This window comes from Argiope bruennichi, chromosome 7, assembly GCF_947563725.1.
Source record: "Argiope bruennichi chromosome 7, qqArgBrue1.1, whole genome shotgun sequence".
Lineage (NCBI taxonomy): Eukaryota > Metazoa > Arthropoda > Arachnida > Araneae > Araneidae > Argiope > Argiope bruennichi.
This window is the reverse complement of record NC_079157.1, coordinates 91,622,507-91,646,654: the sequence shown is the minus strand read 5'-3', so window position 1 is coordinate 91,646,654 and position 24,148 is coordinate 91,622,507. Positions and strand designations below refer to the sequence as shown.

The 24,148-nt window shown below is 31.8% G+C and overlaps 1 protein-coding gene across 2 annotated transcripts in view; it reads right to left on the bottom strand.

The window, feature by feature from the left end:
* LOC129975189 (semaphorin-5B-like) overlaps positions 1–24,148 on the bottom strand; it is a 141,339-nt gene that overhangs the window by 18,442 nt on the left and 98,749 nt on the right. For both annotated transcript variants that reach the window (XM_056088163.1, XM_056088164.1), the window contains exons 3-6: positions 14,821–15,165; positions 2,463–2,562; positions 2,244–2,352; positions 1,669–1,767 (exon numbers count right to left, since the gene is read on the bottom strand). In XM_056088163.1, the coding sequence (XP_055944138.1) occupies positions 1,669–1,767; positions 2,244–2,352; positions 2,463–2,562; positions 14,821–14,944 (432 nt within the window). In that variant the 5' untranslated portion in view covers positions 14,945–15,165. The remainder of the gene's footprint in view (positions 1–1,668; positions 1,768–2,243; positions 2,353–2,462; positions 2,563–14,820; positions 15,166–24,148) is intronic.

Here is a 24,148-nt window from a genome sequence, read left to right as displayed (position 1 = left end):
CAGCTCCCATAATGAATAATCCACATAACGAGGAAAATATTTAAATAAATGACTCTTATCGAGTGTTGTTTCACAAAATAAGCAACAAAGAGATATCGTAATATCACATGCAGAATCAATCTGTATCTAGAGTTCAGTCAAAGTTGAATGATTATTTGAAGATAACCTTTTTATCCACATAGGAGAAATACTAGCCGAATAGCCATGTCGAAATGACTCCAACAGGTTTGAGCAGTGCCTAATAAATGAAACTGAGTCTTTGGCTGAGATTATGGGGTTAGAGGTGGATAAAAACGACATTGACGAGCTGGTGGAATGAAGTTAGAACTACTGAAGAGCTTATGGAGCTTCATTCTGTGTCACAGTAAAAAGTTGCAGATGATCGTGATGGAAGGAGAAAAAAAAATGGCAGTAAAGCAACAACTTTTCAGTAAAATAAGGAAAACGCTGAAAGTTTTAGATATTATTGCATCATACATTGCGAAGCGTCATCCTAAAAATTTATTTAGAAATAATGCTAAATTTCATTTTTGCCACATTTTGAGGCGTAATTGAAGGCAAATGATTTTAGAAAACTTTCTTGTAAAATAAATAAATAAAAAATACACTATAAATAAAAAGCTACATATAATTTTTTTAAGTGCGTATTTTTCTATTTTACATAGCTTTCCATAGAAAATAAAATTGTTTCTCACGACAAATAAAATTTCGGAACGAATTGTGCTCGTTAACTTTGTATTGGCAAATCTAATATACTACTTTCTGGTACTTTCCGGTTTAAAAAATCCAGATAACTTTGCATTTAAAATTTCTTTCAAGTTCTAAATATTCTCATATCTTTCCCATTTTTTTTTTTTTTTTTTTTTGTCTTTAAAATGTTTTTTTTTTTTTTTTTTTTTTTTTGGAATATGATATTAGTCAGCCTTTAGCTTTTTTTTTCTTTTATGATTGTTTCATTTTGTTTAAAATGAAAACATTTTTCCTTTTATCAAAAAAAAGTGAGATATGAAAGAATATGGATAAGATAAGCTGGTTAGATCTTTTATTACCTTTGTACAACTTTTAAAAAAATAATTTTTTCCTAATATATAATCTTTCCAATAGACTGATGTCCTGATAAAGCTCCTTTAATGGAATCCAATATAAGAAGATATACACAGTAGAAACAAACCAAATAATGAAAAACAAAAGTTTCTTAATTTAATGTACATGCAAATATTTATCCATCCCAATTTAACAAATGTACAGCACATTAAAAATAATTTATACTCAGTTTTGGCTGAATTTAAACATTTGCTTGAATGGCAATTTTAAAATAAATATCTTTCAATTGTGAAAAACCACAAGATAATTTTCTTGCATTTTGAATTGATATAACGGAAGAAACAAGACTCAAAATATTGATTAGAAAAGTTTTTAGTCCAGTTTCACAAATTACCAATATTTTAGCAAACCACTTAATTATTAGAGGCAATTTTTAACTTCACTTTGTTTTTATCAAACAAAATATTAATAGAAGCCAGATTTATAAATTTTTACATAAAGAGCAAGACATGAAAAAATTTAGAAGTACAATTTAAAATATATAAAAGTATTAATTATTATATATATTATTAAAAAATATAAAAATGTAAATGTATTTTATTTAAAACATATAAAATAGCTTACAAGTCTCCAGGAACATTCTGGCATGAAAGCATTTGTACCACATGCAAATAATTTATTCCCATGGCTGACCAAAACTTTAATATAATTCATACAATCCTCCTAAAAATATAAAAACAAATCAATATAAATATATTACAAATAATTAAAATTTAAGACAAAAAAAAATATGCTTAGCCCTTTTAAAGACCATCTAGTTCTAATTGTATTTTTAAATATTTTTAGGATTGAGACTGATTTGAGAGAAGTAATTCATTTAGCCTATTAGATGAATTTAATTTGATTTATTAATTAATTTGGTTAATTAATAACTAAGACAAATTAAAGCACATCATTTTGTGCAGGATAAGAAACTGAAGCCTCAAAATTTCTGTCTTATTGAAGAATTTATCACAGCTTAAACCAACCTACATAACTTCATACAAAGATTGATGAATTTGGTGATAAGCAAAGTAATACTGATACTTCCCATGGCCCTAGAATGGGTTAGTTATAAATAAACATTCAATTTATATTATTTGTCAAAAATTATAATTGTATTTATAAATGTGTGTGTGTGTATGTTAAAATTGACTTACTTCACTCTTCCCTTTCAGAAGACACACATGTATGTTGTCAGCATTAGCAGGCCAATATGACTCTTCAAGTTTTTTTAATCCTTCCAAACTTAATCGAAATAAATAATTCCTATAATAAAGCAGAAATATTATTACTATAATAAAAAATAAAAATGAAGTAATAACATCACAGTTAAAAAGAAAATAAAAAATTTAAAAATTCCATATAGAATAATTTACCTAGAGCCAACAATTAATTGGTATCTTTGAATATCAAAGAGCAATTGTCCAAAAGATTTTACATTACTTTGTGTAAAAACATCGATTCCAGTCCTTAAATCTAAAAATAAAAAATTCAGATTACTAAAAACGTAGTATATCAAAGTTCATCTAAAGACTTTATTTAAAAAAATAATAAAATAAAACCTGGATCAGGTGTCTGAAGCAAACATAAAATAATATGATAAATTAAATATGTTTTTGCAACTTCAATCAAGGTTCTGTAAACAATGAATTACAGCTTTTTAGGCTTATGTAAACTTCGCTATTTTTATCGTTTTATTTTTTATTTTTTTAATTCATAGTTTTGCTTTATTTAATATTTGTCATATTTTTCATATTTAATTAACTGTAATCTCATCCTTAAAATTAAATAAATAAGCCCAAAATTAACCTCATCTTTTCCAAGTGTTCATCTAAAATCATGGCGAAGCAAATTTAATATGGAAATAACAAATAATAAAATTGTTATTTATAATTTCTATAACATGTTTCTAAAATAGTTTAATATATAGTTTTTGAAAAATAAGCCTTAAAGCATCTTTTCTTAAACACATTTTTCTCCTTGAATTAAGGTATATTATCTAAATGCATATTTTGATAACTGCAATTTCGAATCTTTTTGCTGTTACAAAAATATCCACAGCAAAGGAAAAATTCGCAATCTAATAAACAGATAATAATTCATCCACCAGATTTTTCAACTACTTTGGGAGGTTAATAAGACAAACGAAATCGAAAAATAACAAGTTGAAAAACATTTCAATCAATAGCAGTTCATTTGATTCTTTTCCATCTTTTTGCTCTGATTGCTGACTGAAAAGGATATCTATCTAAGAGCCTTGCGCAATTCGCGAGGCATCAACTTCAGCGGGGTTAAAGATCAAGACACACGTGAACAAGTGTTGATGAGCAAATGGAGTAATCCTAAACCTATCTTCCTCAACAGGCTTTGATGAACCGACTCACGACTGATTTAAGATTTAGGGAGCTAAGCACTAAATGATTGATTTATAGGTTACTTGTCAGTGGATGAAACATGACATTTTTCGGCCCTAAGCAGTGTACATGATATTATGAGAACACTTTCTTAATAAATAGCCAATTTAGTTTCACATTTCAACATATTTTTAATTTAATCAATATGTTAATAATTAACTATTTGGTTAAATTTTTAATTATTTTGAGAAAAAGTATGTGTGTTTTTATTTTTAATATATATGTTTCTTAAAAATTAATCATAATTATTTGCTAAAACGATCGCATTATTTAACTAAGTTATTTGTAATTACAATATAAGTATTTAATAATTATATTAAATATTTGGGAAATAATAAACTTGAAACAAATAAGATGTTAAAAATTATCATTTTCTACAATCTCTCAAGAGGAATATAACAAACAGTTAAAAGAATAGTTAATATTTTAATACATTATAAATAAGCGATAGTTATAATTTATTTCATAATTTTAATAAGTAAATGTTGACACTGTACATACACATTCGTTTGTATTGTACGCATTGTAATTTCTTATAGTTTACAATTCATAACATATGTATTTTTTTTTCAAAATTTATTTATTTATCAATTAGGCTAATAACATTTTTTAATCAACCAGCCAGCCCTTGCCTCTTATCCTAGAGGTCATATTCTCTATACGAGATATTTTTCTTTACAAGATATTTGTCGATATTCTGAATGCCTTTACAATAGCGTCAGGATATCATCACATTATGGTTAGGCATTTTGTGCAAATAGGGTAGCCAGCCGCTTAGTCGAAAATCCGCCACTGTTCAACATTATGTTCCCAAAATTATTAATTATATTTCTCCTACACAATAGCGAGGCAAAATTATTTTTCAGCTTACTTTGGTCTTATTTATCACCTTCTGATTTTAGTTACTATAAAACGAATTCAAAAATCAGACCACGCTTTACAAAACTCGTATCGTGACATCTATTTTCTCTTGTTATATGTCTTATTGCACCAATGCTTTTAAGTGAGCATTATTTGAAGATAAATAGCATTAAAAGCATATAATTATTTTTTGCGTTCCTGATCACGTTTAGCTTTAAAAAAAAAAAAAAAAAAAAACCTAAAAGACACACATTCTGTTTTCGCTGCGTCCCTCCACCATTTTCTATCCCATGACTGGTACCTGGAGAGTTTAAACATCGCTTGTCTCAACAGCCATTGCATTCCTAAACTCATCTCTGCCTGTGTTATGATCTTTCCTAACTTTTTTAATTTGAGGATTCGAGAAGATAGCAGAAAAATGACGCACGGAATATATTATTTTAGCTTTCCGTTCATATTTGATTTTTAAAATATTTAAGAAAAATTCCAATATTTAATCATCATGGTATAACAGCCATAACACAGGCTTCCAGGTTATCGACGCTTTCTTTGCTCCCTTGCTATGGGCACTGACGAGGAAAGTGTTATCGATAGCTCAAGAATTAATTCTGGAGACTCCAATGGATTGCTTAAGTATGCATAAATTATCATACAATCGGTATTGAAAGTGTAAATAGCCAATGCAATTACACCAAATCTGTTGATTTCTATCAAATTTGAAATTTGAATCAAATTTTGGAATTCAAAGGAAATCCTTCAACTTGAATATAAGTTATCGCGATAGCTCAAATTCAATACGCATATCGCGTTTTATAGATATTTATCAGATTTGGAATCAAATCCGTCAAGAGATTAACAGTCGGTCAATCTATCCTTTAGAATTTATAAAAAACACAATTATTCAAAAACGTAACTAAATGAAATTTTGTTCGCAATTTTAGCATCGAAAATTAGGATTTTAATCAAGTTTTGAATCACCTCTACCAAAAGGTTGAGCCGCCTGTCAGTCTGTACTTTCAGAAACATATAAACGCAATGGCGTAATGTATGAAATTTGGTATGTAGTTTATAACTACAATGATAATCATACGTCAAATTTTGTTTTTAATCCGATAGGGATGGGGAAGGTGTCAAAATATAGATTCGAATTTCTGATACTGTTTATAAATTGATACAAGGGATTTAGAAGCAAAGTACGCACGTTTTTAGACTCTTTCATAATTATTGTTTGCCGATTATATATGGTTAATAATATATTAGATAGCCGGCGTCTGGCCTAGGGGTAGCGCGTCTCTCCCTTATCTAGGCGTTCCGGGTTCGAGTTCTGGTTCTGGTTCGGGCATGGTTGTTCTCTTCCTTGTGTTCTCTCCGTGAGGTGCGTGAATGAGCCTTCCCCCTGTAAAAAGGGGTCGTGCAAGCGAGTGTGTGTGTGCTATCTTCATTTGAGCTAGAAGGCAGACTTCTGGCCTCGAGTGCTCAGGGGTCTTTACCTTCAGAAGATACTGCGCAAAAATTTGGCTTAAAATAGTCACACGACAAAAAATGTTAGATAGTATGCGAGACTGTTTCAAGAGACCACACCCGTTGGTATTGCTACTTTCTACACTAAACCTATGAGAGCAAAGAAATACGCCATTTACAGAACAATTTTATCTGGATATGCATGCTATTATACTTTTAAAACCACCTGTTACGAAACAAATTACAATAATTTATGTGAACTAGGACACGTTTTAAAAATACGTTAAAGTGCCTTATTATAGAATGAAAAGTTTATGTAAATATCCCAATGTGCAATTTTAAGAAATATTAAGAAGACAAAAGAGTAATACAATTATTTCACACAATAACAACGATTATTATGGCATTCAAAATATAAAGGGGGAGAGTAAAAAGAACACTATGCCCCAAGCGCTACGTATCTTTGTTACGTAAAGAACGTGACCTTATTGGTGAAATTGAACAAAATATCAACAGACTGCGGTTCTAGTATCAAAATAAATAAACAGATGGTATGAATACGGAAAATGCATACATACAATATGAATAAATGCATATATATTAAAAGTTTGTATAAGTTAATTATATTTGTCTTTTGTTTTAAATAAAATCTAATTGCTTTCTTGTATATAAATTAAATCTTATTAAAAATAAACCAATACTTTTCTTTATCCATTAATATATTGGATCTCCACACATAATATATATAAGAAACGACCGTAAATAAGTGTTAAAGGAAAATATTAAAAAAAAAAATTCAAATTTTCTAATAATTATTTTTAATTCAATCAACTTTAAGTAAACACCAGTAGATATTCCTTTTTTTTTTTTTTCTACCTACCACGATACAGTATTTAGAAAACTTTTGTTCAATACTTAATTTACATAAAATCTTATTCTATCGCTGACATATCTTTATTATTTTTTTAAATTACTTCATTTCATTTCAAAAAGCGCAACATAATAAACCAAACGACATAATAAACTTCAGCAAAATATTCAATTTAAAATATTATTTTTTTAAGTCCAGAATATATCACAAGATATATATCATCATATGAACTCGCAATATTGTTTTAAAGGTTTTGACAATTTAAATCTTAAGTATCTCGAAAAGAAAAATGGCTGACAAAATTGGATACGCTAGAGTAACTGTGTCACGCACATATCTAGTTTGTAAACTGAAATGTTTGCACTAATAGGAGCACGTGAATGAATATAATCATACTTAACATTTATCAATGCTGCTTTCATTAAAGAAATAAAAAAAAAAAAAAATGCAGCGTTTAACGTTGCACGCGACAAAAAAATTGACGAGAATGATAGATGGCAACTGTCTTAAAACGTTGTTATGTTTCATTTCAAACGAAAGAAGATTCTTGTATTTTTTTTTTTTTATTATTATTTTTTTTTTTTTTTTTTTTACTTTTCTGTTTGCAAAGTATAACACAGAGAAAGTATTATAATCGTCAGAAAATTCGACCTCGAGATTTTGATATATCTCCACGTTTCAGACCTTCCGGAGTTCGAAATTATATTTGGAATTATGTCTATCTGTACGACTGTCCAATTATAAGTATACACGATATCGACAAAATATGACGAGTTAAATGAATGCAAAGTAGTGCAATGATTTAGTATCTAGAAAGTAAATTCACATTAAGTTTTGAATCAAATCCTATACGGAATCGATAGTTTATCGTTCCGTACATAATTCAAAAGCGCAATGACGTAGTCATATATTAGATGGTAATTGATTTTGTGACCAAAAGAGTCAAATATATTAGATGTAGACTCACACGGTCAGAAAGAACGCCTCTAAAATGAATATTCCGGTTTTTTACCATAAACAAAGCACACACAAAAAAATGCAATATCGGAAAATCTCAGAGCTTGCGCATGCTGCAGGGGGCATAACTTCGCCAAAAAAAAAGAGTGATATCAAAGAAAATGCATCGAACGGAAAATTTAAAGGCCAAGACATAATAAAAAAATTCCAGTTCAGTTTATTTATATTAACGTAAAGTTTTAAAGCAACACTAGGGCTATTTACAGATGGGCATCGTCTTTTTGAACCACGGTCAGAAGACGATGACGACACCTGAGCTGGCATCCCCCTTCGCTCCAAACTTTCGCACCAACGGGTTGACATTTGGTCCCGATGGATTAAACATGCATTAGACTCGCTTACAAGATGGTTCTTCAGTGCAGCAGGGTCTCGAACATGGAACCCTCGGATCCAGAAGATGAGACCTTAATACCAGGCGCCAACGCGGTCTTTATACTATTCCGAAACGTGCGCATCACGCTTTTGCGGAGTTAAATCGTCCGAAAAAATCAGTTTATTTATATTAACGTCTGGTTTTAAAGCAATACTAGGGCTATTTAGAGATGGGCATCGTCATTTTGAACTACGGTCAGAAGACGATGACGACACCTGAGCTGGCATCCCCCTTCGCTCCAAACTTTCGCACCAACGGGTTGACATTTGGTCCCGACGGATTAAACATGCATTAGACTCGCTTACAAGACGGTTCTTTAGTGCAGCAGGGTCTCGAACATGGAACCCTCGGATCCAGAAGATGAGACCTTAATACCAGGCGCCAACGCGGTCTTTAAACTATTCCGAAACGTGCGCATCACCCTTTTGAGGAGTTAAATCGTCCGAAAAAGTCAGTTTATTTATATTAACGTCCGGTTTTAAAGCAATACTAGGGCTATTTAGAGATGGGCATCGTCATTTTGAACCGCGGTGAGATGACGATGACGACATCATCTGCGGGATCTCGAAACATTACACTAGAAGCATCCGGACAAGTAAATTACCAGAGGACTTGAGGGTTCTATTGCGGAAATACAGTCTGTTATAAGGAGGAATGAACAAAAAGTGACATATTATATTTTTTTACAAAAAAGGCGAGAGAAGAATACTTCAGATAATTTCGATATGTAACCCTATTTCAGCAGTAAAAGAAATTATATGATCTCCTACAAGAAACAAATCGGTTTTATTTTAGTAGACCTAATTCATTGATGGACAGCAAGCAATTTAATTAAATAAATGTGGTAAATTAACTTCACGAGAGGGCGCTCTGCGTTCTTCCGGTGATAGCCAGCAGTCGGAGGGCAGAGTTCAGAGTTCACTAGACGAGGGGAGAGAACGGACGTCCGCCGAGAAGGGTGCGACCGGAAACCGAGAAGCCGTGATACTCTGAGAAAGGGCCGAAACTGGAATTCTTACGTTGAAGAATTCCTCTGCAGATGCCAGTGTACCACGCGTAGGTGGGAAAGATCCTTTTCAAACATCAACTATCCATCTTCATGTAATATAAATTCCTTCATCGTTGAATTCTCATTTGTAAAATTCATCAGAATCATCATTTGTTAATCAAGAATAAAAAGATTAAGCTAATTCAAGTGGACTGATGCATTAAAACCCATCACACCCACAACCATGGGGGCTCGAAGCCGGTGAACAGCAAATTTTAAAAGGTACTGTGCTACTTCTGTTTTATATTTAGTCTTTCATATTTCTTCAAAATGAGTATCTTGAATAATTTAAAGAAGTGTGATTTAAAAATACTTGCCGAAGAACTCTGTGAAACTGTGTCAGAAAATGCTAAAATTTTGGAACTTAAGAAATTAATTGAGAATTCTGACGTTTTTAAAACGGATCAAGAATTTGTCCGTGGCGTCATCAAATCGATCGTTGAGGATCGTACGGCTAAGGCAGTTACTGAACAATCCAAGTTAGAGATTGAAAGAATGAAATTGGCCCGACTCGAGAAGGAGATTGAGCTAGAAAAATTGAAAAAACGATCATTGCCTAGTGAGCGATCAAACGTGCCTTTTAGTGTTGAAAATTTAATAAGAAGTATTAAAACACTAACAATTTCTGTTCCTGATAAACCCGGGGCAATGCATTTGTTTTTTACTTCCTTAGAAAAGGCATTTATTACTAAAGAAGTTCCTAAAGACTTACAAGCTGAGATATTAATTAATTTGCTAGGGGTTAAAGCTAATAATGTTTTAACGTATGCAACTCAGCAGGATTTGTCGGATTATGAAAAATTAAAAGAGTTATTTTTAGCTGAATTTCAGCCGACACCACGAGAATGTCTTAGTAATTTTAAAAATGCTCAACGTTTACCAAGCGAATCGCACGTACAATTCGCATCGCGATTAACTGCAACATTTGATTACTATTGTCAGGTAAGAGAAGTAAAAAGAGATTTTAAAAAATTATGTGATTTAATTGTTGCAGATAAGTTGTACGAAACTTTGGATTTCCGAACTAAAGAATACATAGGTATTCGCGAAGGAAAAACATGGTTTCCGCCAACTCAGTTAGGTCGCGAATGTGATTTATTTTTTTCATCTCGGGGTAAATCGTTATCTGAAGTCAGTAATTCTAATGTACATAGTAGTGAAACGAAAGCATCAAGGTTTCAAAAACAGGCAATGAAAAGTGAATCATTCCGTCGAAACAAAAATCAAAATGTTAAAGTGGAAAGGGTTTGTTATGTATGCGGGGGAAAGGGAGAAAGCTTTCATTTCGCTCGTAATTGTCCAAAACGATTAGACAAATCTACAAATGAAAGTGAAACAGGAAATAAATTGGTTATATCGAGAATTGGAACTAAGTCAAAAAATATGCTAGAATATATTGATATTTTTGTGGATGGGAAAAAAATAAAATTTCTAAAAGATTCAGGAAGTGAACTTATAATTGTGAACAAATCATTTTTTCCTATCAAAAAAACAACGGGAAATATACAAATTAAAACTTGTTTTGGAAATGAAGTTTCTGCTCAAACTGCAACCTTTTCATTTGCTTTTAATGAGGAATGTAAACCCGTTGAGATTGAGGCAGTTATAAGTGATCAATTAGTAATGGAGGGAATTTTCCCGCCAAAATGTCTGAGTCTTATTCAGAATAATGAATTGGTAAGCACCGAAAATAAACAGGTAGATGCTTTGAGCAGGAATGCAGTGTGCATGGTCACCCGTTCCCAAAGCAAAATTACATCTAAGATCGCAACTGCACAAGAATCTGACGAACGTATGCAATTGTTGAAAACTCTGGTCGAGAAAGAACTCAAAGATGGACGTGAACTCATCGTTGTACCGGAAACGATGGAACTAGAGGTCATTCGCGGGACAGGTGTGAAGATGCGAAACAAAACGGGCCTAAGAATCAAAGAAATCCTAGATCAAGAATTCTTGCACTCCATGATTCAAGAAAAAGAAACAATTCGTGAGGAGGCCAAAGCAAATATCTTCAAAATTCAAGAAGAGAACCAACGGCAACATAATAAACATCGTAGAATTGCCCCACTCTATAAAATAAACGACTTGGTAGCTATTAAAAGAACGCAGTTAGGAGGAGGTCTGAAGCTAAGACCTAAGTTTCTTGGACCTTACAAAGTGGTCAAGATAAAGCCACATGATCGTTACGACGTAGCAAAAGCAGGATCTCATGAAGGGCCTGCGGCAACTTCCACTTCAGCTGATCACATGAAGCCCTGGACTGATGCAGTTGCAACTTGAGATCAATACATTTCTTTTTTCATCGTCACCCTTTTTTGTTTTTTTTATTTCTATCCTTTGTCTTCAATGTTCTCTCTGTTTTTTTCCCCCCCTTCATTTGTGTGTTTCAGAGTTCGGAGGACCTCACATGTCGATGGCCGAGCGATGTGGTAAATTAACTTCACGAGAGGGCGCTCTGCGTTCTTCCGGTGATAGCCAGCAGTCGGAGGGCAGAGTTCAGAGTTCACTAGACGAGGGGAGAGAACGGACGTCCGCCGAGAAGGGTGCGACCGGAAACCGAGAAGCCGTGATACTCTGAGAAAGGGCCGAAACTGGAATTCTTACGTTGAAGAATTCCTCTGCAGATGCCAGTGTACCACGCGTAGGTGGGAAAGATCCTTTTCAAACATCAACTATCCATCTTCATGTAATATAAATTCCTTCATCGTTGAATTCTCATTTGTAAAATTCATCAGAATCATCATTTGTTAATCAAGAATAAAAAGATTAAGCTAATTCAAGTGGACTGATGCATTAAAACCCATCACACCCACATAAATAGATTTTTTTAAAATTTTAATAGCATAATTGAAATTTTGATGATTTTTTCTGATACTCTTTACTTGATGGCATTGAATTTAATTATATTAATGTCCCATTTGATCACTTCTTGATCTAGAGCTATCATATACACTTCGTTTAGAAGGCGACAGCACGAACCTCGGAGCAACTTTTAAAAAATTCTAATTAAAATTCGAATAAGATTTTACAGTAGTTTAGCATTAGTTTTCGAAAATATTATGGCATTAAAACGAGATTTATGTCATTTTAAAATAAGAAATAATAATATATTTATTTGCAAATTTAAATGATGTACAATTTTTCTTCCAGAATGTTCATTATTTTTTAAAAAATATCTTCTCTTGTGTAATTTTCAACAATAGTTTTCATTATTGCACTGGAATTCAAACTCTTTCCCCTTCTTTGTGGCATCACATATTTAATCGCATGATTCTCCCTCCCCCTCCATTGGATTGAATAAAAGCTAAGAAGCTTAGATTAGTTCAATTATGTTAGTGCATACAAATTAATTACAAATTTATGTTAATTCATACAAATTAATTGAATTACATTTTAAATCAATACTATCGCTATCCGGAAAGAACCTCGGAATTCTGAATCGCAGTCAGATGACGACAACGACATCCGAGCTAGCACCCCGCCCCCCCCCTCTACAAACTTGTGCATTAAATAAGCGAGAGGATATTTGATATTGACGGATTTTAACTTCACCAGAGTTGCTTACTTGTTAAGAGTACCCCGAAAAACATCTGCAATGTGATAATAGATTATCCGGACAGTCATGCTTTTAAGGCACTGTGATGTCATAGGAATGTTCATGTAGACATTAAACCGAAAAAGTGTAATGCAGATAGATATCAATAAAAAAATGGTTTTATATGTCCCTCATTTTGCTGCTTATAAATACAATGATGATAGAACAATGAACAAGTTAAGCGCAAATAATTTTAATTGACATTAAATATTACCGATATTCCCAGCAATCGAATGGGTCGTGGGGGCCTGGTAGGTCTAGGCTTCGAAACAGGACGATTTCAGGTTCGGAACCCGATTCCACCGAAGAACCATAAGCGAGTCTGGTGCAAGTTAAGTTTATCGAGGCAAAACATCCTCTTGCTGGTGTGGTGTGGAAGTTTGGAGGAGGGTACCAGCTTAGGTGTCATCCTCGTCATCTGACCGCGGTTCAAAATTACAAAGTCCGCCCCAAAATAGCCCAAATGTCGCTTTAAAACGGGACGTTAATATAACTAAACTAAACCCAGTAAACGAATTGGTCGCCAAAGGTGGATGGTGTAAAATATTGGAAAATCCCTCATTCCTATCATTAACACAGCTTTATGTGTATTGAAACTATAAAAGGAAGTAATCTGAAAATGTGATAAAAGTTGTACAGCTTTACACTAAAGAACATAATCATTTCTTCATATATTCGTAGAAAACGTAAGAACATTACATTCTGTTTACCGCCACAGTTATTTGTCACAGTTGACAGTTACAGGTCGCAACCGATAATACGTCAAAATCTGTATGCATTTCTCACGGCTCCTTTGTTGATAACTAACAAACCAATCACAGGGCTCAAATGATGAGATAATGAACAGGAAGAACCAACCGTGTAATATCAAGTCAATAGACGGATATTATAGGAAAATTGAATTACATTGGCCAGTAATCTTTTCCTAGTACTTCCATGTAAGTATGCTACTAAAAACTTATAAACAAAAACAATTTTCTCTAAGTGGTAAATGATAAATCTCTAATAAATTCATGAAAAGTAGGTAAAATATAAAAATATTTTCTAACATGGTTTTTTTATTAAAATTTCTCCCCCCCACCCCCTCCCCTTTCTCTCTCTCGAATATTGGATCGTAAGATTTTAACGAATCTTTATGTTCCAAACTTCTTTGAATCTGAAAAACACAATCTTTTGAGGATAAAATTTGACACACAGTCATTAGACTAAATTTGTAGGTCTCTATACAATTTTGAACGAAATATGTTCCCAGAAAGTCTGGCTGATTGACTGTCCAAGTACAAAAAACAAGATAACTACAAAACATAAAGATCTAGATAACTGAAATTTGCTATTTACATTTTATATATAAATGTAAATGTATATCACATTTTGATCGAAATCCGCCCAAGGATTGACTGTCCGTAGGTCTATACATTAGTATGAATATAAATGTGATAACTCAAAAGCAAAAAGTATATGCTATTTGACATAGTTTTAAAATCTAACAGGTAGATTCTGATCAAATTTCTAAAAGAATTTATCAAAGGACTGACCGTCCATAGGTCGGTACTTTTAAGTTAGCCGGGTGCAAGCGAAAAATCAACAAATAATGTAGAATTCCGCCGAATTTCTTACGCCAAATTCGCGTTTGGTTCACAATGGGCGACATTTGCGCCCGCCTAACGGAAAAGTACCCAATTTTCTAGCAAAATCTATCTAAGGATTGACCATCAACTGATCAGTATCTCCGTACGCAATAATTCATAAAATGCAATGATTTAAATAAATGAAATTTTGTATGTGGTTTGTTTAAATTGCAGTTCTGCTTCAAAATTTGGTTGGAACCGATCAAAAAGCATCTAAATTGCGTGTTCAGGTTTCTTTACAATACCACGGGTCATAAAATGCTCATTTGTGGAAGTCTGAAAATAAAAAATATGAGCATTTACGACATTTACATCGGGGGGGGGGAGGAGGGTAATTCCCCCCTGGTTTATGAATACAAATTTTTATTATATGCGTTTAAAACTTAAAGTATGCATACAACCCAATGGCCCAGTAGAGTCACTAAAGGTTTAAAAAAGAATATGCTGTTACAAGAATATTACTTACCTTCCCTCGTAATAAGTTTCGGATCAGCAAATCCGCTTTTAAAAAGAAGTCCTAATAATAGCAGACAACGTAACGTCCGAAGAAGAACTGAAGTAATATGCCTTGATTTTAAAGCCATAGCCATATAAGTAGTCTCAAGCAATGAGTATTTTAGCGAACAAACACTTCAAACATCATGAGCAGATGCGTTGTGATGTGGTTATGGCTGAGCATCCCGATCGACCAATCATATGGTGTTGGTGGAAAGCCATCCAATCCCTTCGAGAAGATAATGGAATGCAAATCATGGAGACATCAGATTCATTAGGGCATCCAATCAACAGGTAGTTGGTTGTATGAGATCTCCTGAAAAAGACATTGCCAATTAAATGTGTGAAAGGAAACCTGGGTTTTGGTACAGTCAATCTATCTATTAGTACACGATATCAGTCAAAGAAAGTGGGAGGAACTGAACGGTATGTCTTAAGATAAGTTATCTAGTTTTGCACTTCGAATAGAAATAGCTAACAACTAGAAGGTAAATTTTGCGTCAAATGAGCACACATCTAAATATCACACCACCATTTAAATATGACCTTGAATGTGATTTGACCTTTTTGATATAAAGTTTCGAATATCCAATATTTGGTCTTGTCAGGATTTTTAAATATTGTATATCATCAGCAATTCAACAAAAGATACACATTGAAATTGTAAGGATAATAATAATAAGGTAAAAGCTTTATAAATATTTTTAGCTAGGAAAATAATGTTGTACAGGGTACAGGGCCATATACTGAAAACACAAAAACACACACACATTATAGCAAATTAAAACAGGGGGAGGAAAAAAATTATGAATGTCCTTTATAGTAAAAATATGTGCTGATACATCGATGCAGATTGTGATTATTTTGATATTTAATATATTTGGTTTATTGACTAAGATAATTTTTGATGTTTTTTTTTTTTTGGATAAAAGAAACTAAGATAATTGTATTGAATATATATATAACATGTAACAATACTAAAATTGTATCTTGCATTTATCTAGACATTTAAATTTTTCAATAAAACTACTAAAGCAAAATGGCTATTGCAGTTTAAAAAATGTACATGCATTGTAATACAAGAACAGTATTTTGCCTTGTATAGATCATATCATACTGTATTTGCCTTGAATAGATAAAAGTTAAAACTAATTTTAATTATAGATTCATGTAGATCCCTGTATTATAGATCCAAACTCTATACAGACATTAATAATGACACACCTCGAAATGATAAAAAGCAGTATCTGTACCAAATAAGATGCTTCCAAAGACCACTGAAGACTTAACAATGAGGGAAATATCTTTGTCAAATATGTAAAAGGATGAGGTATTTGTAGCGTTTCCTCGTAGATTTTGCATTCCAGTAATAAAACCATCATTTTTATATCTGTCCTTGAATGTTATATAAATAGCATATTACAAATACAAAATTACAAACAGCTTCGATAACAAAATCCGCCAGTTCACCAGACACAATCCTTCATTTCAATATAGAGATGACATATATTATATAAGAAGAAAAACAAAGAACTGCTACCAGAATTCTGTAAGAACATAAAAAGAAAAATATATACGAGTAGGGCATCTCATATCATTAAGACCAACAGAGACGGTACCAACCCGCCCCCTAACTCAATGGACGTCGGATCATTCCGTACGGGCAGTAGCCGGTACACAGACATAACAAAGAGGGACAGTCGTGGCGTACTAACCTGTTTAGGAAATTAAGATAGTAATATGATTAAGTTTTCCAATTTTCCAATTTATATACTTATTGTCAACACTTGGACATTATCCATGTTTATTTGACAGAACGACTGTAAGTTATCTGAAACATATTAAAATATAGTTCTTATTTACAAATAAACTATTCTTGGTACTTGTTTCTTTTTACAGCCCCTCGATTTACTTGACGATTTTCAGATTACGCCAAGATAATGAGTCTATTTGGCGATTTACGGATTACACAAAAATCGCCAAGCTCCATTATGTGTAAAATGGTTGGTGACAGTTTGCTTTTTATTTTGGTGATAAATCGCAAAGACCATAAAAATAAACCAGTACCCTGGCCAAGATGTTTTCAACATCTTGCATTTGCGCGCATTTTTTTCCCCCCAACACATGAGAATGCATTGTGCCAAATTTGTTAATTTTAGGCTCATGGGTTTGTCCTGCAAAACGCGATGTATACGAAAAAACAGGATCAATCACTAACAACAAGCGCATAAAAAAATCATTCCCTATTAAGCGTTTACAACTTGTCACTTATAAACACCCCTCTTCGAAGAAAAACGAGGAAAAAAAAATCAGTACAACTACATCGAATCGTTTCTCTCATACAAGGGTGGTCGCAGGAAGCGACTGAAAAGTGGGCTCACGTTGTATCGATAGTCTCTTTAACCTGCGTCCTGAAATTCCGTGGAGGGAGAGAATACCCACCTGTACGCCAGTAGAGTTTCGAGAACAAAAAATAAAATCCGAGGTCTGCTTGGGAGGTCCCCTTTCCCCCGTACAGAAAACGCATGTATTTGACGGGACTCATTTACTTGGCCTCAGTTTGTTATGCAAATGGCAAGAAGTTGTACTATGTTGTAAAGGAAAAAAGGATGGCATTAAGATTTTTCATTACGAATGACTTTGAGTCAGTGGGCAGCTGGTACCATAGAAGGTCAAATAAAAGTTGTAACTTAGTATTTAAAACATCAAGGTCATTCATTCCTCATTAAACTGTTATCTAAATGCTTAAGAACAGTATAGCTAAGGGCCAGTTTTACAACCAGATGAGCATAGGGGATCGCCTAAAGGCGCCACAACAATCAGATTCTTGTTCATCATATGAAATAATATTCACCGGATTTCTGCCACCTCATAATAAATATTAAAAGACAACATGTATTTTAACTATAACTGTAATTTGTTGATGAATTATTGACACTTAAAATAATGAATATTACTAATAATTGTTTTATATTTTACCATAATTTAAATGTTTCATTATGATATGAAAAATACTTTTCAAAGTGCAAAAGTCAGTTAAACATTCAATTAATTAGAAATTAACTAAAATTTTACCGCAATGCAGATGTAACTTCGGAGCAAATTATACCACAAGAAATATTTATAATACCACCTTAAAATAAAAAAAAAATTACCTTTTTTTTATATATAATTTCCATTTCCTTTCCAGATAAATTTTCTTCCAATTTCACAATATTTAAAAATTTTAAAAATGCAGATAATTTTGCAGTAAAGAAATTTATAGATACTCCGTTCCTAGGCAGTATTGTCTTATTCTTTAGCTTATTTTTTTATGCTGTAGTTTTACTGATTTTAAAAGAATTCTAAAATTTATTTGATTTCACAAAAAATACGAGACCATAAAATCTTTTGTCCTCGTTACCTGCCTATTCTGCGAAGTAATAAAAAAGTAATATTACAGTTGGTGAGAAAATAGCACAAAGAACTTTCTGTAGTGAGAAATTTAAAATAACGATTTCTGAAGGAAAATATAAGCTCATCGCTCAAATTTAAACAAACTAACATCTGACTTCGCTTTTAGACATTCTTGTAAACAAATGCAATGTTTTTTATTACTAAAATCAAAAATAAAAACTGTTGTAAGAACATATAATCAAAATTTTGGACAAACATAAATGAAAAGTTTAAAAGCAGGCGATTAACAATTTATATTAGGATTTATTTTCATGTTTTTTTGTCAAAGCAAAATTAGATTTTTAACAAATTGTTTCAAAAGGTCATTAAAATTCTACTTTTATTTCATATTTTGAATAAAAGTCATCAAAATTTCAAACAATTATATACAAAAAAATTATGGAGAAAATTTGTTATAGGCAGTTTTTAAATATCGTCTGGTTCAATATCCTCATTGTAATTAAAAAAATATTTCAGACGATAAAATTCTCTTTTTTTATAACATTTTTTTTACAAATATATTTTTACATTAAAAATATTAAACAAAAAATATTCTAATCCTGATCAACGAAGGATACATTAACGAGTAAATAATAATTCCAAATTAAAAACTGAATTCTTTTGATTCTAAAATAAGCAAAATATATAAGGTATACAATATTGCGCATTCTTATTTTCATTACGGATTTTTAAAAAAAACAGGCCGATTATTAGCATTCCAAAAATATTTATTTTTAAAATAAAAGTTAAATACAAAGCATATATTATTAAATAAGTTAGGAAGCGACTCAGACAGACAGACATTATATTCCAACTATGTTAAGTTCATGATTAAAACATGTAATTAAAAGAGTCCAAAGAAAAGTTCACACTCGAAATAGCATCATTTATTTCAACTCATCTCCCTCAGTTCACACATTTGAAATCGTTGGCATTAGAAGCGCAATTTTTATCGTTCATTAAACGCAGTGGAATGCATCCCCATTCAGGCAATTAGAAGCATAATGAGAAGTCTAATTTGGGGCTTAGCATTCTGGCAAGATTTGCAACCCGATAAGAAAAACGGGTTAAGTAAGCTAGCAAGGGAAGAAGCTATGAAACGCTGAGTTCTGGTGATAAATAACTCGCTAACAAGAAATTTGTGGCCGCAGTCAACAAGGATACCAAGAAAAGAAGAGACACGGAAGACAGGAATTATGGTATGAGGAAAGATATGATTGACCTGAATTCTTCCAATTCTACAATCACAATTCAGGAATTAAAAAAAATAGTATTAGTACTTATTTTAGTGCTTAATACAGTATTTTAATGTTTATGATACTCATCGTGGTTTAATTTTCTTATATAGTAATGCCATCAATGCCTTTTTAGATTCAAGAGAATTAAATTATTATTATTTAGAAACTTTTAATTATAGTTTACTAGTTAATGTACAAGCCATTGATAGAGATTAAAATATTTTTAATGTAAAAATACATTTGTGTAAAATATTTTGTTAAACAAAATAATTTTATCGTCTGCAACGCCTTTTAATTAAAATACGAATATTAATTGAACCAAACGATTTTTGACAGTAATGCCATCAGTGCTCTTGTGATTTTTGTACTGATGTTTTTGGAATATAATATATTCTAATTTAATACAAATTATCAATTTTGGCGACCCGATTGTTATTGCGGAATATTTGCCTTCCTGACTGTTAATATATAAAGTAACGAAAATACAGATCAAAAACGTGTGTTCATCTATTAATATGAAATGTATTAACATTTAAAATTTCAACTTGTTTTTCAATAAAACTGAAAAATATGAATTTCATGAAATCTGTTCCACCAAAAATGATTGCGCATGCAAATTAAAAAGTGTATAAGCTACAAGATTAAAGAAAAGCTTAAGTGAACATTCTATTTCGGAGTTAATGTCCAAAGGCAGTAATTTTTTTAATCTGAATTATAACACTGGCAAAAAGCAAGCGATTGAATGTTTAAATGGAAAAGTGAAAATTAGGTCGAACTTCGTAATAACAAGAGCATTTTTTATCAAAAGTTAAATTTTAAAAAAATTAAAATTTTTTAAAAATAAACGGAAATGAAATTGGCATCATTAGAAGGGCAAATTGTTTAGTTTTAAAATAGTGTAAAAATCATTTTTATGAAAAAGTATTTTTATAAATATACTTTTAATGTTAATATAGGTGAAATTTCCAAAAACTCACTTAATTTTCAATAATATTTTAATTATTAACTTATGCATTTTGTGTCTTGTGGTCTTGAAAAAATCCCAGAGAGCGAGTGTTGAATTTTAATAGGCAATCTTATCGTTATATATAGTCTAATTAAAGCCCATCTTTAAAGACTGATTTCCTAAAGATTTCTAGGCAAGTTAAGATAACCAAGAGATTTTCAATAATTTCTATTTTTATTCATTCATGAATTATCATTTTAAATGTGAAATTTCCATTTAATTTTTTTTTAAATCGATTACGTATGATCTTCACGATGACATCTTTTTAATGAAAATATTTAATTGATAAAAATCGATAAACCGGTAAGTAAAACATTTTTATATTTTTAATTTTTTTATAAGTAGGTTTAATATAGTTACATCAAGGTCCCGTTTCGGAACAACACAAAAGCTATTTAAACATGGGCTTAGTAGTTTTGAACTATGGTCAGATAATGAGGACAGCATTAGAGCTCTTCTCTTTGGATTTTCCAAAAATACCAGCTTGAGGAAGTTTGATATTCGCCATCAGATTCAACCGGCATCTGTGCATAAGGCATCACTAATGGATTTGGATTTCGGACTAGGATTTCTTTGGCACCGAAGATGATACCTTATCCAAAATGTATTGTCATCAAGAATACATAACTGTAAACAGAATTTCAGAACCCTGGTGCATCAGAAAGAATGTGAAAAATTGAATATAAAATTTCGTTTTCACTGAAAGAAGTAAAATAAAAGCGAATAAAAACGGGTCATATAATATAATAAAGAAAAAAAGCCATGAAAAGAGGCAGAGGTAAAATAGCACACTTAACAAAACTTTGTGATTGTAGTTCTTCAACCAGATGATGTTTTGGACAAAAGAAGTTAAAGGAAAATTGTAATTGAAATTATGGTAAGATGTGGTTGACCCGAATCCTTTCAATTCTGCTATAAAGACTCGAAAACGATAATTAAAGAAAACGTGCAAATGTGAAGGGTTTTTTTTCCCTTTAAAATAAAATAATTTAAGAGAAAGAGTGGGATTTGGTTCTACTACAGTTTAAATATTGCTCAAATAAAAAAGGAATAAAATTGTTAAAATGGGGAAACTTTTTAAACACAAGTTTTCGTACAATAGCCATAAAGAATATTCTATTAAATAAATTCGATGAAATAAAACCGGATGGAAGTAAAATATAAAAAAAGAACAGAACTTTATACTTTAAAGCAAAACCAAATACCAATAGCAGAAATTAATAGCAACTGAAGCATTTCAGTAATTATTTACAAAATGGAAACTGCAGTAAATAACTGGTATTTTCTTTCGTGTGTTTTCATGGAAACTTACCCATATCATGACGCACTCATTGTTTATAGCAGTAAGAAATCAGTTCTGTGTTTGGTGAAACAGAAATTTAAAAAAAGATATAAGATTATTTAGAAATTTTGTAATAAATTGAGTAACAAACATGTAAGTTTGTTTTCTCTAGTTTTAATCAATAAAGGAAGTGGTTTTGCTTTATTCTTCAGAAAAATAATCCGGATATAATTTATTATAAAAATAAATAATAAAAATAAATTATACATAAAAAAAGAATTACAATGAGTATTTTTTTAATAGAGATGTTTGAAACAACAAATACATTCTGTTTTGTTATAAAAAATTATAAACATTTCGTAGTACCAAACTATAAATATATTTATATTTATCCAATGGTGGATTATGAATTAGATATGCAGCAACCTTGAAATTATTTCAAAATTTTCTTTTTTTGTATTTGAATATGTTTTTTTTTTTTTTTGTACATGATTTTTTTTTATTTGAGAGTTCAACGGACAACGAAAACGGAAGCACAAATATTTAGAATGAATAAAAAAAAATCATAAAATTAATCAATAAGTTGGAGATACAAAAAAATTAAAAACATCTTTGGAAGCATCAAAATTCGCTCACAGCGTAAAAAGCAAAGTGAGATACTCAAAGCAAAAGCACGACAATTTCTATCAATGAATTTTAAAGTTACTTGGCTGCACAATTCGCAGCTCAGTTTTGGCACACGGCCAAAACTGTGATGCTCCTTTTAATTTTCCTTGTTCCCGATTGGTTTTTCTATGCTCTTTCACGTTATCTATTATTTCGCCCTAATTTCACTTTAATATTACTAGGGTGAGAACATTTATTTAAAAAAGCAATCGTTTTCTTTTATTAACAGTCATTCGTCGAAAAAAAAAAGATATGATGATAATATTTTAAAATACAATTAACTAATTAAAATTCATTCCTGGCTCTTTTAAAGGTAGAACTAGCTTTTAAAAATTATTTTTAAATATATTTTGAACAAAAATATTTTCTGCAACGCTGTTCATTTTCGATGTTCGAGAGCAAGAGAACTTGAATACTTCAAAATGCAACAGAGTTTACTGAATTAACACTCGATACACTCCTAAAATATAATTCGAATTAAATTTATAGCCAAATCCGTCAAGAAGTTTTCAAGAAAGAAATTTGTTCTGGGTACAGCTAATTCAACCGTAACCGAAGATCACAAAAATACATTCCATACATGCACATGCACGAAAACACGATAGCTCAAAACGACTCACGCAACGAATTAGATAAAAGAAATTTGATGCGTGATCTTATTAATAAAATTGTAATTCTGTATCAAAATTTCAGTTTTAATAGGTGGGGAAAAAATGAGTTCACATTGCATACTTGGTTTTCGTCGTAAGATAACAAAACGCTCATATGTGAATTTCTGAAAATAAGAATATGAGCACTCGAGGCTTTCGCAGCCTTGCGGAAGGACCTTAATGTCTATACGGGATGGGGAGGGGGGTGAGAACACCTTTATTAGAAAGTGTGCGAGAAAGCTTTGAGTAGACCAGATCATTAAAGTCCAGTTTTTAAAGCAATACTAGGGCTATTTTGGGATGGACCTCGGTAAATTTGATCGGTCAGATTACGAGGACGACACCTGGGCTGGTGCACTCCTCTCCAAACATCCGCATCACAACAACAGGTGGACATTTGGTCTAGACGGATTGAACATGCACCATACCAGCTTACACAACGATTTTTCAGTTGAATCGAGTTTCGAATCAGGAACCCATCACTCTCAAAAACGAAACCACCAAGCAACCGTGACCTGACCAGTATCACTAATTTACCTCGGTCTTCATTAAAGATATTATATGACTTATTGAAGAATATGATATATAAGTATATATTTGTTCGATATTAGACGTTCCAGAAAGAAAAAGAAAAAATTATTTCAGAGGATATGCATGGAACACAGAATGTTTACCACAGACTAAACCGTATCGCTGTCAAAGCCAGGTAGCCCAAAGATTTGAGAGCGCAGAAATAGTAAACAATCAGGTAAAGTCTTAATTAGCTATAGGCGCGGCCAAAGTATAAAGAATGACCTGTCTTTCAAATAGGGTGTAAACGAGAAAAGGGGAGGTTAATTGAAGGGAAAACGCCGCACCCTTAGCCCCTGAACGTGGATAAGAACCTTTTTACCTCTCCGCCGCGGTTTAGGTGATTCCAAAAATTCTTTAAGAAGTGAGGAGGGGGAGGGTGCACAAGAGATTTTACAAAATAATGATCATACGCTGATTAACCTGATCCAACGATTTCGAAAAGCGCCGAT